The sequence below is a fragment of the Zonotrichia leucophrys genome, chromosome 2 (genome assembly GCF_028769735.1).
Source record: "Zonotrichia leucophrys gambelii isolate GWCS_2022_RI chromosome 2, RI_Zleu_2.0, whole genome shotgun sequence".
NCBI lineage: Eukaryota > Metazoa > Chordata > Aves > Passeriformes > Passerellidae > Zonotrichia > Zonotrichia leucophrys.
This window is the reverse complement of record NC_088171.1, coordinates 71,188,609-71,205,944: the sequence shown is the minus strand read 5'-3', so window position 1 is coordinate 71,205,944 and position 17,336 is coordinate 71,188,609. Positions and strand designations below refer to the sequence as shown.

At 37.1% G+C, this 17,336-nt stretch overlaps 1 protein-coding gene across 3 annotated transcripts in view; it reads left to right on the top strand.

Moving 5' to 3' along the window:
* RELCH (RAB11 binding and LisH domain, coiled-coil and HEAT repeat containing) overlaps window positions 1–17,336 on the top strand; it is a 77,543-nt gene extending 60,207 nt beyond the window's left edge. For 2 of the 3 annotated variants that reach the window (XM_064705426.1, XM_064705425.1), the window contains 7 exons: window positions 3,314–3,396; window positions 4,327–4,390; window positions 5,934–6,072; window positions 6,426–6,542; window positions 7,544–7,632; window positions 11,387–11,457; window positions 15,542–17,336. In XM_064705426.1, coding sequence (XP_064561496.1) covers window positions 3,314–3,396; window positions 4,327–4,390; window positions 5,934–6,072; window positions 6,426–6,542; window positions 7,544–7,632; window positions 11,387–11,457; window positions 15,542–15,662 — 684 coding nt within the window. In that variant the 3' untranslated portion in view covers window positions 15,663–17,336. Of the gene's footprint in view, window positions 1–3,313; window positions 3,397–4,055; window positions 4,139–4,326; window positions 4,391–5,933; window positions 6,073–6,425; window positions 6,543–7,543; window positions 7,633–11,386; window positions 11,458–15,541 lie in introns of all 3 variants that reach the window. The other variant, XM_064705427.1, reaches the window with a different exon arrangement.

The following is a 17,336-nucleotide window of genomic DNA, read 5'->3' as shown; positions in this document are numbered from 1 at the left end:
AGGCATATGCGAAATTCTGAGACATATTCCATTGGCTGAACAAAGAGAACTTTCTGTTCATTGCATGTTAGAAACACATATTTCTGATCACCATTACTTTTTCCTTCTCTTTTTTTTGGGCATTTTTCCATATATGTCTCATTTGGATAACTTTGGAGGGGACCTCTAGCTGAACCTGACATCTTGTATCCATTTGCAAAAATAAATCTGAAGTCTGCCTCAGAAAAAAAGAGCACTTAACATATCCATCAGCTTTCTTTAGTGACACTGAGCAAGTCAGAGCAGAGACAGCAGTAAACAACCACAACAAGCTCCGTCCTGAGACTTCAATTGAAAACATCCCACAGTGTCCTCTTTTGCTGGGTTTTTTTTTTTGCCCCTCCTTTTAAAAAGGAAATGGTAGTTTTTGGATGCTGTTACAATCTATTTGCATATTTTCCTTCTCACAAAAGCACTTTTTATATCCTATTTGTAATAATAAGTTCTTTTTCCCTAATAAATATTAGCCAAATGTATGAAACAGCTCAGTTACAAGAGGCTGTTGTCTTGGTTGCAGCTTCTTTTCAAATTCAGCTGCATGTTGATTATTTTTAGGCAGTCTATGCATGCTATTTCATATCTTGTTTCTTAGCATATTTCAATTTTTACCAAAACCTAGGCAGCTTTTTTTTAATGCTTTTCTTATTTGAAAATAGTAGCATATTGCTATTTCCTGGATAGCCATGGCATACATATTTATACATGGTATTATGTAAATTTGAGAAGTCACCTGTGCAAAGAGGTAGTAATAGCTGGTTACTGCTGGAAGATTCCATCACTTGTGGAATTTCTGTAACCTCAGAGGCTGAATGGCAAAGCCCAGTGATTAGATAATATGATGAAGAGTATGTGACCTGCAGGACAGCTGTATGAGAACAGTGAAGATTCTGAGCAGCACAGAGACTGCAGGCCTGACTGCTTTACCGAACCTTTATAGTCTGTTAAGGGTTGGAAGGACACAGAAGTGATGTGGGGCCTTTCCACTCCCTTGCTTCTTTGGGGCTGGAAGCATTGTGCTACCATTTTAAGCTGTAGTATGTGTAAGTAATTATCTAGAGGAATCAAGAAAAGATAACAATTTACATTGTCTGTCTCACTCTAACCTTACATGCTGCTACACGGCTTTGCCACCCAGCTGTTCCTGTTGCTTCTGAATTAATGTTTGTAGTCAGCAGCTTCCCATTTGAATGTTGATGCAAACAGATTTGATTGCTCTGATTTGAATAAGTCTAAGTTGACTTATAAATCAGCTTTTTTTGCTGGTCTGTTTGGGTTCAGGGCTAGGGACACATCTTCAGAATGACACTTGTATTATAAAGTGTGCTTTGTTTTCTCTATGATGGAATGCATCTGTTCTCCGTGCTTTACCATACTTAAAAATGTGGCAGACCAGACAGGAATGAAGCTGAGATCATTCTAAATTATTTGCTAATTATACAAATCCCAAGTATTTGATTTTTTTTTTTCAAAGCACTGTATAACTGCTAGGCTTTTCTCTAAATGAAGGTTCATAAAGAAAACTTAAGTCTCTGTTTGTCTAAGACTGAAAATTGTAAGCATTCTCTATCTTAATAAATGTGAAAATTAGCAAAGCTATATATGAGAGTAAAACCATCATAAGCAAACCATGAGCTGTGTGCTTAACAGCTGTTTGAAGAGTAGCCCATGAACTCAACAGATTGGCACTTGGAGTTGTTGCCAATGTAAATAATTGTGAAATGTATTAATGTTAAAATGTTGTAGTTGAGCTGACATCCTAATACTTTCTGAATAACAAGTATAGGATGTTGCAACTTTGCTACTCCAGGTGCTTTGCAGCAATATTGTCTTATGTTCTTACACAGCTTCTCCCTGTTCTTCCTTCTGCAGTAACTGTCTGTGAGGCCACACTCTGTTCCATGTCTGTGTCACTCATGCACGCACACACATACATGACACATAAATGTTGATTAATAGGAGTGACTCCTTTATATGGAAGCTTTTGAAAAGTCATGTTCCTTCCAATATTTTACAGCTTACTTTGATTTAAATTCAGAGTTTATAAAACAGGAATGCTCTAACAAATAGCAGAATGTAAAATATTCTTTAGTTAGAAGATGTAAATACTGTCTGGTTTTGGTACTGGTATACTGACAGCTACTGCTTTTCCCAGAGGAATAGCTTAGAGTTTGTGTTCATTATGCAATATGAGTAATCAGAATGTAGCTAAATATTAAAAAGACACTTCATATTTCTTATATAAACTTACTGATAAGATTTTGATATTCATCTCCTAAAACCAGCGAATACATGCAGACTTCCTTACATGAGACACAAAATGGAAATATCTAATCATTCCTCTTTTTATTAATAAAGACAAACCCACCATTTTGTTGAATATGAAAAAAGTTTGCAACTTGGTTTGAAAATCAGTAGGTTTTCATATGAAGAAAGCATGTAAAGGGCGTATGCAGCAAAGGCTTGTGTATAACTACATAGGTAATGTAAAAAAATCACCTGGGAACATCTGGATTCAAACAACTTTGTTGTGTTCATGGATAATGAGTTTCACTGTGATTTCAAGCTTTTAACGTTTGGGATGCACTGCAACAAATACATCTCTTCCTTAGTTTGCCAAAAGACTTGAGGGAATACATTTCATGGCTCTAGTTCAAGGATTCTCCATTTTCTCCCTGCACAGACCAGCATTCATACTGTTTGGATGGTTGTTAAATATTAACGAGTCCTGAATGATTTTCAGGAAAACATTTTGGCATCTGGGAAGGTGCTGTTTGTCTCATTGTACAAGGTGTGAGATGTATCACTCAGTGTGGGGAAATAACACACATTTAGCCTAGTCAAGACTTCTGTGTTGCATGTCACAGCCACCTACTATGATAAATATTGTTGTGTAGAGTTAGGAACAGCATTTACATGAAATCGTCAAATTCAAATTGACATCGCTTTAGTACTTAATTACACATAACTTTATTTATAGTTATAATTATATCTGAAATAAAACATGGTTTGAGTTCGTTTTAAAATATCTGAAAATAAAGAAAACATTGTATTGTTGAATTTGTCATGTTTGTCCTGGTTGCCAAACCACTTTAGCTTTCTTCATGCCTTTGCATTTATGAAGCTCTAGTGTAGCAGTATTTGCTTAGCTTCTAATTTTGGTTTGCTTTTTGTGTTTTTTCTTTCTCTCTCTTGGTTTTGCCGTTCTTCTTCCCATGATACTGTGCTCGCTCTTTCCGTGCATCACCTGTGATACCCCCCTGCTCCGACCATTCAGCTGTTGGTGAAGGGGGTACATGAAACTCTGGTAGCTCAGAGAGTTGTTCCTGCTCTCATTACTCTCTCCAGTGACCCTGAAATGTAAGTTCCCTGACTGTCTTATATACCTAGCATCCCTCTTAATACTTAGAAAGAAATAACCATCAGTTATGTCTCTTAATCTAGCTGAACAAAAATTAAATTCCTTTTAAAGGAAAGTAACCTTTAAATCATTTCTTTCTAAATAAAAGGGTTTACTGCAGCAGTTGGATTTAAACTGTATAAAAATGCTGAATAAACTTTAAATAGAAAACTAAATCCATGTAATTTAAATTTTGTTTATATTTAATTATGTTCTCAGTTTTCAAATTTGCTTACATCATTTCTGGTAGAAAGCTGGATACTACTATTCTGTAATGCTGTCAGCTTTGCTACTGCAAATTAAATATCACCTGCATTAATGAAATACAAAGTAGTTTTGGCAGCATCTTATGTCTGATATACAACGGTGGCACTTCATTTCGTGGACATGCTGATGTGGTATTTCTTTCCAGCTAAGGAGGGATGCTGTGCTAATCTCACTAACAACTTGTTGCTAACAGATGCTCCAGCATGAATAGAGTTTTAGTGGCTTTAATGTCTTGTGTGGGTGACTAAACCAAGAAAAACCCCAAGAGTCTGCCTGCCCATCCTCAGTCACAGCTAACCCAGTTGTTCACGTTTACCAAAGCGTTTTTTATTGCATGTTGACTGGTTTACAGCTGGCTCTTCGAGGCATGAGTGAAGCGTTAGTTGGCAAGCGGGTTGCTCCGGCCCTTGTTACCTTGTCCAGTGATCCTGAATTGTGAGTTTCAGACTGAGACCTTGAGTTAATCCTGTCTTTTTCCTGGTCTGCTTTTTTTTTTTTTTTTGTTTCCCTTTGTCATTGCTAGAAACTAATGTAACTTAAAAGTACTAATTTTAAAATTTTTATTTAAGTAATTTTGTTCTTGGTGCTGAATACATCTTAAAAACCCTATTCTTCCATTGTAGTTCAGTAAGGATTGCTACAATCCCTGCTTTTGGGACCATCATGGAAACTGTTACTCAGAGAGAGGTAAGACACCTGTTGTCAACTGTGTTTTTGTAGCATAAGAAGAGGATGATTTTTTTAATAAATACAGAATAAAAGAAAGGGCAAGTCATAAATTCTTTCTTTATTTCTTTCTTTGTCATATTCTCTTCCAAAGTGCTTTTGGATTTTGCAATGGCCTTTTTTTTCCTCTCTAAACAAACCAACCCTTGTAACTAATAAAAACATTTCCTTCTAAATCTCAACCAAACATAAACAAACAGAGACAGATAAGTAGAGGGGAGGCCTGTGCTAGAAGATGGGAAATCCCATGCTGAAAATGTTTCTTTAAAACCTTCTCCAGTACAGTTGTGAAATCAAACTCTATTATTTCCAAATGAAATAGTTCTATTTTAAAAGAGTGACCAAAAGCATCCACATATTGTACTTCTGTATACTGTACTTTTTTAGGTGCTTTAGGATATCCTGCTTGGCTCCCAAATATTTTGGAAGAGCAAAAGACTCTTGTTGTTCCAGTCATATATGCTGGTTTAGCCCTTGATTTAGTCCCAGATGGCACTGAAAGACATCATGACATTTAGCAAAGTATTCCTTGAAGATAATGCAGAGATGCAATTCCTCATCATTTTTAATGTAATAGATAAGAATTTTGAAGATAGCCAGGATTCTGCTGTAAACAGTAGAAAACTGGATTTTGTTTCATGTAACAGCTGTGCAATCAAATTTCTTCTGTAAGGCCTTGCAGCTTTTTGCAGAGCTTGCATTCTTCCCGTAATTTCAACATATTCTAAAAGAATGTGTTTGAGGAAATGTGAGTAATGTGAGTCAAGTCAGTGATGACTCACATGTACTTGGACGATGGAAAAGTTAGAATTTTGCAGCTTGGAATGCATGCCTATAATCAGTTGGGAAGAATATTGTTTTGTTACCACACAGAAATTACTGTATCCATTGCACTAATTATGATAAGCCTTAGAGTACAGAGGTGATAGCACCTTCCAAAATGTATCATAAAATGTTACTTTTTTCAAGTTTGAATCCAAATTAAATACCTGTCTCATTTTTGGTTTTCTAGCCTTTAGTTGAGGGAATCTTTTTAATTCCATTGATTTTATGATAGTTACTTTTACATCTCTGTCCTCTGCAAAAAAAATTTCAACCCATTAACTGAGATACATTACAAAAAATGCTATTAATTGGTTTGTAATTAAACAGGAAAACTTTGTAGTCATTAAGTAAGAGGGAAACTGTAGTAGCAGGTAAAAAAAGGGAGTATCAGACTCAAGGAAATCTCAGGAGGAAAAATCAAGTATATGGGAGCACCTGTCTGTTGTTAAAAACAGATTTAAAAATGAGATCAGATTACAACCCTGGTAACAGTCTTTAAAATATAGAGGTTCATTGAAGAGTTTGAAACATCCTCTTAGAAAAAATCTGTAAATTAGAAGAAAGTCCAAGATCTGTCATCTGAAATACAGAAAATTGTAAACATACTCTGAACTCACCATAACAATTTCTAGCATCTTGATTCTTTTGTGTTCTGTCTGTTTCTCTGGGAATATTTAAGCTTCTGGAGAGAGTAAAAATGCAGCTGGCATCTTTCCTGGAGGACCCTCAGTATCAAGACCAACATTCTTTACATACAGAAATCATAAAAACGTTTGGAAGAGTTGGACCAAATGCTGAGCCCAGATTTAGAGACGAATGTAAGTTGCATCCATGGGAAGATGCAGTCTTCTTCTCTCTGTCCAAAAGCTAATAGGTATGCTGGTTACATTGATGGGGTTTTTCTTTCTTTTCTGTAAACTGTTATTACTTCAAAGGCACTCCAAGGTAATTTTTTGTTTCAGATGGTGTTACCACAAATTTTTATTTCAAGTTTGAGTCAATCCATTAAATGTGCAAGGGCAATCCCATCAAAAGCAATTGTTTGCAGTTCTTATTCCATGCTGATGTGTGAAGTTTCAAATGCCTGCAGTTGCCACATAGCACCTGTTTAATGCTAAACAAGTCTGTGGAAAGCAGTTTCAAATACTTATTGCTGTATTTACTTTTCCAGTTGTTATTCCACACTTGCACAAGTTAGCCTTGGTCAACAACCAGCAGTCTGTTGATTCGAAGAGATTGGATATCGCTACCCACCTGTTTGAGTCCTACAGTGCTCTTTCCTGTTGCTGTATCCTTTTTTCAGGGGAAGTCTAGCTGTTAGTTCTCTGGTGGTGAGAGAAGTTTAATATTAGAGAAATAACTAAGTTTGTCTTTGGATCTTTGATATAAAACATGATCTATTCAACATAAGGGGGAGGTTTTCCAAGATGGTGAATATCACAGATTAGCAGCACACCAGGTGCCCCCCAAGCCTCTCTCCTTCCCCTCCTCGGCAGGATGGGTGAGGGTGGGGGAGAAAATCAGATGGAGGAAAAACTTGTGTCAAAATAACAGCAGTTTAATAAAGCTATGTATGGAAGCAAAGCAAAACAGAAGATTTTTCTCTCCCTTTCCGTTAGCAAGCAATATCCAGTTACTTTCCAGGAAGCAGGGCTTCAGCACGTGCAGCAGCACTCTGGAACACAAACATCACAATAACAAATGGTATCCTGCCCCACCACCACCTTCTCTTAGTTTTTATATCTGAGTAGGCATCATATGGTGTGGAACATCCCTCTGGTCGGTTTGGGCCAGCTGTCCAGGCTGTTTGCCCTCCCCCAGCCTACTGATGGGTGGGAATGTTTAGAGAGAGCACTGATGCTGTGCCAATGCTGCTCAGCAGTAGCCTGAGCACTGGTGTGGTACCAACACCAAGATTTCTAGGTACCAGTACAAAGCACAGCACTGAGGGCTGCTGTGCAGAAAATGAGCTCCAGCTCAGCCAGACCCCTTACAGTGGAACTGATAGATACTTGAAAAAACAAAGCTGCAAAAACAAAACTCTTGATCTTAACTGATTAATCAAGAAAAAAAATCCTAAAAGGATTATATGGGTGTATGAAATACGTGATGTTAAACATGTTCAACATCTTTTTTCCTTTTTATTAGCTGTGAAGTGTCAAATGCCATTCCGTTTTCTTAGTTTTGCTGCTGCCCTTGTGTTCCATAAAGCAACATTATCAGAAGACAGAAAAAAAAGTATAACTTCAAAAGGCAATCCTTATAATACCTTAACAACCTGGGTTTTAGTTATTTCAGAGGATTTAATGGTCAATCACTTTTTACCAGGACTGAAGTGTTTACGAACCGACATGGAACATCTCTCTCCAGAGCATGAGGTGAGCAGTAAACTATGTTTACTGAGTATGAGATGTAGGTGGCAGAAGTTGAAATGTGATGGCATTTAAAACCAGAAGTTAAGGAGAGCTGCTCCTAAGTGGTTTCAAAACATGACATTGAGGAGGTTTTTTTGATAAAGAATAGGTCACATGATTTCAAAACCAGTAAAATCTGGTAAAATATATTTCTAAGCTGAGAATCTCTGCAGACAAATACTCAACCATCAGAAATGCATGTGGAAACATAGAGCTTCCTAGACTGAAGAAAAAGGAAATGTTTTTACCATCTTTATGTTAGTCAAACCAAGGATGCACTAAAATCAATGGCTACAATATATCCAGTTAGGCAAAAGTTTCATTTTCTTTCACCAATGGGATAACCGATCAAGTACTTCATTTTTGTAGTTAATGTAACTTCTAAGGTTTAAATGCATAGTCAGTTCAAAATATACCCTGAATTGCAACAAGGAGTTTGATTGAGTTTGAATCTTGTCAGAGAAGGAATTGAGGACTGGAATAGGATTTAAAATAAATCAGTAGGTAACGACAGCTCTTAATTCTCCATTACCACATTTTGCATTACTGTGCTTAAGTGACTTAAGTCGTAATGCCAACTGCTTTGGCTTTTTAGCCAGAGAGCAATATAAAATTAAAAGTATTTACTCCTGCTCCTGTGGGTTAGGAAACTCAGTACAGGCCTTACAATTTTTATCCCTTTTTTTGTAGAAATGGATATCTAGGGCTTGATCAGCTTCCCACTTTATTGGGATGTTTGTAGGCATCATGATAAAGGCTTCTGAGACCCAGTGAGTTCTCGTGTGTCTTGGAAGCCTTCTATCTGAAAATCTTGTTTTCTGAAATGAATGTCATTTACTGTCTCAAATAATTAGACATTTGCATAAACAGAATTAAGCCTTTTTTTACTATTTTGGCCTCTATGGTGTTATTCATTATTCAAATGGCATATCACTTGACAAACACACATACATTTTCTAAATCACAGAGCCTTAGCTCTAATGCCTTTAACGTCAGTACAGAGTTTATGCTCATCTTGGAAGGGTAACGTGTAATTGGCTTGTGTGGTCCTGTCTGGCAGCGCTTACCACTCATACCTCATACTTGTTTTCCTTTCTTTCATATAAATAAAAGCATAAGTTGTGCATTTAGGTCAGAGCTTCTCATCTTTAAAGGAAACATTTCACCTTGTGCAGACATTCAGATACTTTACCAGCATCTCTTGTTCAATGTCAAGTCCCTTCTTCCTCATTTTCCACTTACCTTCTATGGGTTTTCAAAGAAAGTGGATTTGAGTTGCATGATAGTGAGTCAGTACTTTGTAAAAATATTTAGTCCATATACTGCAGTACTGTTTATAAGACTTCAGTATGTTAAGTCTCTTAAGTGTCTCTAAATATAGAGTTAGTACTCTAAAATATTTCTCTTTAAGGAGATGTGATTTCATAAGCAGTCCTATGACCAAACAAGGAGAACCCAAGGGAGTAGGTCTGAGCAGTATGTGCAAAGCCATAATGTAGAAATTTAGAAATTAATCTGCAGAAGAGGAAAGAATTGCTCCACTTCATCCAAGAATTACACAGCCTTCCCAGAAGGAGCTGTGCAATGGATGGCAAAGCCATCCTCTTATTGAAATGATCCTGGGTCCTTGATGAATTATTCTCCTCTTTGGTCAAGGCTTCATATTTGTTATTTGGAACATCTGGATTCAGATGTACAAAAATGTAGGAAAGCTCCAGTGCTCAGGTGGAAATTATAAAAATTATGGCGGCTACGCTTGAAAATTTCAGGTCTTTTTTGATACAGAAAAAAATTCTGAATGTATTTCTCTTGTACCTCTGTACTCTTAAGCATTAAGTATTTGTATAACATTTTATGCCAATGGAGGACAGCAAATGTAGTAGGAAGAGTTGTAGTCCTGTTTCAATGTTGATCTCTGAAACACTCAAGGGTGGGTAACACCTGCTACCTAAAATGATTCAAATGCTGAAGTAATACTTGTGGATTAACAGGGTGAGCAGTGGCACACGTCTTCAGACCAGACCACATCTTATCAGTGTAATTAATGGTTTTGCTGCGGACTTGACAGAAACCAGCATTGTAATTTATGCAAAAACATTTAAAAATAGTTATTGGTGGTAACCATTAGTGACTGATCTGTATTTTAGAGATTGAAAATAGTCTTTTTCCTTTGTTGTATATATTCAGGTTTGGTGAGGCAATACTAATTTTAATTGCTTGTAGCTTTGAGATTTTAAGTTTAGAGTCTCAGAAAAGTATTCAGCCTTCTGAGCTGTGGCAGAGGAAGTTTCCATTTATGCAGTGTGTCTATATATGTGTGTGTATGTACATATTATAGTTTCATACTTTGCATTCTAACTTTTTTGCCCAAGTGTTGCAAAATGTGTCTTGGTTTGAAAAGACAGGTGTCGGCTAAGGAAGGCAGGAGCCTCTCTTGAAATGGAAAATGTAAACCCCCTCCCTCCAGATTGTTATAAATTTGAAATTAAGGGGCTCTCAGGCAAAGATATGGGAGTAAAAATAACAGTTCTTTATTAGGAAAAGTAAAAATAAAAATGCAGTAATACAAAACAACACTGATAGAGTCAGAATACGACCTGACACCCTGTTGGTCAGGGTGTTGGTAGCAGTCCCAATAAATGGTGGCTGCAATCCTCCTGGAGTGGCAGATGTGGTTCTGTTGCAGCAATGATCCTGTAGAAGGGTGTAGTTTTCTTCTGAAGGTCCAGGGGTGGTGTAGATGAGCCTGGTCTTCCTCTGGGAATCCAGTGGGAAAAAGGCTGTCTATGGTGTTCCAAATCTCAGATTATATCCAGGAAGAAATTCTTGGGCAGAGCATCTCACAGTGGGATGATGTAATTTTATCAGTCATGCCGTGAGATTCAGTGGCCCAACAATAGAAGATACCTCGTGGAGGGAGGATGGGTTGTGGAAGAGATAAAGAAAAACTGCCCAATTAACAGAAGATAACTGTCCCACCTCTGTGTCAATAGAATACACACCCCAGCCATATCTTGCATTTGCAACCTAAGACAAAACACTTTTGTCTTAATGTGCTGAAACAGTACTGTTGTGAACAGGGCAGGGAGTCATTTCTCTGTCCCATGAATTAACTGTATGATTTTGCTTTAAAGCCTGCTATTGGGAATCATTTCCTTATTTTTGGATAAGTGTAAAAATGTCAGTGTGCAAGTGTCTTCAGACTTAAATACTCTGCAGAAACCTTTTTAACACTGTACTTGCTTAAATAAAAGGGAAAAGCCATGAGTCATAGGAACTCTGGAAGACACCAGTGGAATGGTATCAAGTTGATTTTAGCACTTCCTTCCATTAAGATACTGTCCTAGGATACCATCACACTTTTTTCTTTCCTTGCTTTTTCTTTCTGCATAATGTTCATGAAGATATAGCATGTCACAGATGTAGGTTTGTTTTAGTGCTGTTTTTGAAAGCCTGGGGCAAAAGGACAGAGTCCTGAACTTCTGTAACTATTTGGAAAACGTTTTCTTCCTTAAGTTATTTTGAACGTTTTTGTTGTTTCTAACCACAAGGCATTATCAGATAACTGGAACGCAAAGGCACTTGAAAAAAAAAAACAGGGAAATGTTTTAAACAGTTCTGCTAATGTCAGAATTATTTGCAGAGAAGTTTTCATAAGAAGTGTTAATGTAAAAGGAAAAATGTCAAATGTCATGTATCTCTCTTCCTTATGTCTTAGGTTATTTTGAGCTCCATGATAAAAGAATGTGAACAGAAAGTGGAAAACAAGACCGTCCAAGAACCACAAGGGTGAGACTTCCACTTCCCTTTTTCTATGTGCCTCCAGAGGAGTGTTCTGCAGACTATATTCCATAATGTTGTCCAAGTTTGTGACCTGAAATCCTGCACTGACATGTGCTGTATTTGAAAACAGATTTTGGAAACTTTAATACAGTGTTTCTGTCTCCAGTGTAAAACATGAGACAACAATTACTTTTATAGGAATGATGTTCTTGGTTCTTAATTTTTTGTTCATTTAAAGCTGAATTTAAATTTCTGTCCTGAATCTGAGAAATCAGGGAGTGCCTGGCCTAAGTGCTTAGAGCAATGTATGTAGCAGACACTTTGCCACCCATGGGGGTGGCGACCTGCAGGCTGAAGGAATTGTTCTGGTCCGGAAGGGCTTGCTTCAGGCTGCTCTCCTGCTTTGCACAGGACTGGGGCACACAAGAACAGTTTCCCCAGTGTATAAACTGACCCCTGTGTGAGTGTACTGGTTAGGCAGTAAGCTGACTTTGGGAAAAGGCCACCTGTGTTGCACTTTGGTAAAACAACCTTTCCACAAATACAGAGTAAACCCAGCTCTCCAGGGAGGCAGTAGACACACAGTGCTCATGCATCCATTTGCTTCACCTGTAGAGATGGTGTCATTTGTGTGCACTTCCTGATTACAAAAGTAGCCAACAGACCCACCTTGGATGTGGAAATTTGGAATGCTCAGTGTCATTACAATGAGTTGTATGTGCTCTTTTGCCTGCTTATTGCCTGGAATGGCATGCCAGCAGGTAAATTCTTGTGGATTATTATATAACTTAACAAATCCTTAGCAATGCTGCCAAGGAAGTGTGTGAGAAGGTATCTGAAAAGACAATCTGTTTTCAATCCCAGTGCTTTGTCACGAGAATTGAGAAAATTACTGAAGCTTGTTCATGTCATGGTTCCTTATCTGTGAAAAGCTGATAGAATTTACTTCTTGAAAGAGCTCACCCATAGTGAGCTGGAAGCAACTGGTAGTCTGAGAATGATTAAAACAATAAAGGTGTACAAGAGCTCAACAAAAGAAATGTAAAATAGAAAAAGGGTCAGTCAGGCACCAAGTAAAATACTTCAGGCTTTACTAGTAGTAAATACTGTGAAATGACAGTCAGTCCTATTAAGCCTTTGCAGAAACAAATAAATGCAAACCTCATACATCATCTAATGTATTTCCTTTAGGAATGCAACTGCTGAAAACTAAGATATGAAAAGGATAAGTCTTTGTAATCTGTTCCTTTGTTCTTTAATTAGCCTTCCCCTTTCTTATTCAACGTCAGGCTATGGTTGTCGTCTTGTACTGTACAAAATTAACAAGAAATATTTTACCACTGAAGAAATGACCTTTTCATATACGTAAATATCTCTGTTTTCTTGCTAAGTGCTTGCTGATTTCAGTTCCTAATTTCTATGACAAATACGTATTTGACAAAGGATTTAAATACAACTGGGATATAAATTACTGGGGTTTGTTAACAGCACGGCAGTGCAGGCACAGAAATCAAAATGGGTGCAAAAGCAATCTTCTGATGTTCTTGTCCTGTCTGTTCCCCTTGCTGCTAGAAAAACTTGGTCAAATAATACAGGATCAAAGAAATCGTTTTTTCAGAAGATTAAACTCTGCATTTTGAAATATTAACCGCTTTTGTTAAACATTTTGTTTAGCAATTAACAAGGTATTTTAATAATGGATAACAACTGATATTACAAACTGATTGCTATAAAATGCCCATTAGCAAAGTTTGTTTTGCCCTAGAGCTTCCCCATAAAACAGGCAGAACTCTGTGTGGCATCTGATTCATCTGGACACCAGGAAAAATTTGACGTTTATACATTATTTTTATTTGTGGGTTGGGTTTTGTTTTGCTTTTTAAATAATGGATTGTTTTAAACAAGATATACTATTGCTTTGTTGGGTTATTTTATTACTTTTTAAAGATGTGAGACTCAAATTATTTGATTTCATATTAATTTCTGCTATGTTTAAATATTCACTTTGCATAGTAATGGAAGTACTTTGGAGGCTATTAATTTTGGATATTTAAACTATTAAGCATGCAGGATGCAGTGGATTATGTTTCTGTTTACAGTAACAGTATTGGAAAACATGAACTTGTAGGGTCTGCAGTTGTTACTGTTTAATTTTTGACATCAGATGGCTCATATGCCCCAAACTGTTTCAAGAACCAATAGAATACCTCCATGTTTTCCTCAGTCTTATTCAGGATCATTAGACTAATGAAAGCATAGTTTGTTTAGAACTACAGGTTTGTCACCAGTTGCTAGGCTTTCTTTTCTGAAGTGAGCACTTTTATTTTCTTAATGCTGCTAATGCTTGGAATGTACAGTATTTCCCAAATAAGTTTTCGTAGCTACACCCAATTCTAGGATACCTCATGGTCTGAGATAGCTTCTTGTCCTTAACTAGCTGACAGTGAGTGTAAATTGTTACTTATGTAGTTTATATGCCCTTGCTTTATCATGAAATCAAAGGAAATTGCAAAAGGCTCTCATCTTACTGTAGCAGTAATTTCCCAGCTGAGTTTTATCAGCTGGAAGTATGTGATTCGTTAGTTGACTGGAGATGTTTAATCAAGCCAAAGATGTCTGGCTATGTGATAGTGCCTGAAATAAATGTTTTACTTTAAAAGTTTATCATTAAACTATTTGCAAATCCACAATACAGCTTTAGTGAGAAGCTTCTGTTTTATTTTTAAGGTACTTTAAAAAGAACCAGAAATCATTATTACTAAGCACCTTTTTTCTGTGATGTGAAATGGGAGAAAGAGCTGCATGTATCCCTTCTACCTTTGAAGAAATCATTCAAGTTCTGTTGAAAAAATTCAGAGTTAGCTTCAGTTTTATGTCCTTGATGCAAGTGTGTCGGACAGAACAGCTTATAACTTTTCAGACTGCAAAGTCAGTTCCTGGAATCTGGCCTTTGCCTGTAAGACAGATTTTGTGGTCTTAGCTGTAATTTTGAAATGCAGAGTCCACACTGAGTTCACAAGAACGAATTTATTTGGTAATGTTTTCTAAAATTGTCCTTATCCAATGTTGATAAACACTTGCCATTTTGACTACAAATATAGGAACTATGGAATATTTGTTAATATTCCTGCTATGTACATTTACTCTGTCTTGAGACAGATGACTCCTACTGTGCTAAACAGCTTATATATATCTGAAGTTGAGCTCGCTGATATGTTGTTAATTTTAAAAAAATCTGTTAATTTCACATAGTAGGGATAATTTCTTAACATATTATTCAAAGCTTAGTATCCTGTAACTTCAGCATTGCTTGGGTTGCTCAGTCTAGTTTGTGGGAAACCTATGAACTCTCCATTGTCCTGTGTAGTATGTCTCAATTAGGAACTTCCAAGCACAGGTAGTAGGAGCCACATTCAGAAGAACCAGAAGAGGCAGCTCCTTACTCAGCGTGGGGTTCGCAAGAAATTTATAAGGAGATCGAAGGGAAGCTGATCAAGTAATATAAAATAAAGATTTATTGAGAATTACTAGGTTGACAATCCTCACCAGTTTTTAACTCGGCTCAGGTGAAAGTAGTTGGAAAATCAAGAGTTGAAAATTAAAGAGAAGTGTCACTGTTTTGTACTTACCTTGCTTTTGCTCATCTCTACACATCTGCTAATGTCACTGTTGGAGGCAGGTTACTTGGGTTAGAAAGGTCTGTGTCTGAACTGATACTGGTGAACTTACACTAAATAAACACAAGAATTGACATTTCTGGTGAGGAAGCAAAGGCAGTCTTTCAGAGAAGTATTTGTCACTACAGCAGTTCCCCAGTAGGTAGCAAATGCTAATGTGGTGACGTCCAAAGGTACTGAAAATTAGTGCACAAAAATATTTTACTGTTTTCACAGGCACTGTGAACACATTATAATAAATTTACCATTATATGTATGGACTAGGTAGTGATGGGTTTTCAATTTTTCTTCACAGACTGGTCTTTTTTGTTGAAACCTATGAAACACAAAGACAATTTAATTGCTTAGTAAATAGCAGCATAATGTTCTTTTTAATTTGTAGTCTCATGCCACTAAATGTTTTCCTTTCCTAGCTCGATGTCAATTGCAGCGAGCCTGGTAAGTGAAGATACAAAGACCAAGTTTTTGAACAAAATGGGCCAGCTGACTACATCAGGTGCAATGTTGGCTAATGTGTTCCAGAGGAAGAAGTAAGATGGGAAAAGGAACTCCCAGCTAACACTAAGGTGGACCTCACAGAGACTGGTTCCTGTACTTGAAGTACTTGCCTTTTAATTTCTTCTGTCTTATGTTCTTGTAGTATAATTTTATTCTAACCTCCAAAGATATTTGCACTGCTTTTGAATATTGCTGTGTATCTGTTAATTTTGGGTTAACTGTGGTTGATATAAAACTGAAATCATAGTCTGTACCAAGTCCCTGTTCTGTGTTCTTGTCTTTCCAGCATATTTTTTTTATATAGTGGAAGGTTTTGGTTTTTTTTATTTTCTGACAGGATATCAGCAAATATCTGTATTATACATGGAGCTATTCTGACGGTACTTAAAATAATGTAAATTTGAAGTCATTGTCATGAAGTAATAAAAGTGGAGATTACTTATGTATTTAAATTATGAGAGAGTAATGCAGATTTTTTAATTATGTTTCTAAAAAGAAGAGGAAGAGCCACCAGCATTTGTCTGTGCTTCTAGGGTTGTTTTTGTAAGTATTGTGCATCTTGAATCCAGAGGAATTGCAGTATCTAATGTGTGAGACTGCTTGCACTGCATCAGTCTGCAGGGAATGCTCATGTTTCACATGCTTTATGCCGACATTGTAAATGCTGTACAAAGTCCTTCAGATAAAATTCTCACATCTCTGTGGTTTTTTGAGGGGTTTTTTTCTTTTGTAGGGGTTTTTGTTTTGTTTTAAAGCACTTTACAAGTCTACACATCCACAGGCACATCCATTAAGTAAAGGAAAAACATGATAAATGAATAAATGTTTATAAATGTGTAAGCTACTTCACAGGGTCCCCAGTACAGTTCTGCACGCAGAGGAAACCTTATGCAGGAGAGAGTCAGCTTTCATCTTGCACTGAGTGTGCAGTTCTGTGGACTGTGAAAACTAAAGATATTTTGTTGTTTAGATTGAATTTCAGTTCAAATTTAATTTTGGAGTGTTTGAAATTATGCTGAGTTTGATGTGCTGTTTCTTTAAAATGTTAAGTAGACTGCCTACATACTTTTTGAAAATGACATTACAGGGATTATATACAACTACCAAATATTTTTGTTAGCAAGGAAGCATTAACAACTAAATCCTTTTCTTCTTATACAGCACTTTTTTTCCCCCTCTTTATGTCAATCTAATCTTCTGAAAGTAAACTCAAGTGCATGCATGAACTGGTATGAGGTAGCAAAGTATAAAAGCTCAGGTGTTCTCTGACACGGTACCATTCAGCTGGAAGTATGGACATCTTTAAGGACAGGAAAAGCAAAACAGAGCAAGGGAATAAAGTATTCCCCCCTGAAACAGAATATGGATGGAATAACAGTTGAGCATCACCCTTAGATGGAGATAATGGAGAAAATAACTTGAGGCTTCTGCCTGCTTCGTGTCTGTGCCTGTTGGCTCTGCGTTCGCTGTTCCTGCCACGGCTGTGTTGTGACAGGGCCCGCTGCTCCCGTGCGCGCCGTCGGTCCCCTCGCACTGCGCTGATGGAACATCTCTCTGGAGGTTGCACAGCTCCATGCCTTCGTGTTGCTCGTTGCCATGAAAGTACGCTTTTAGCAGACTGACTGTGAAATGGAGACATTCCTGAGGAATGGGAAGTGGTGACGTTCCTCTCTATTGTTCTGTTGTCAATAAAAAGTTTTGTATACCTGC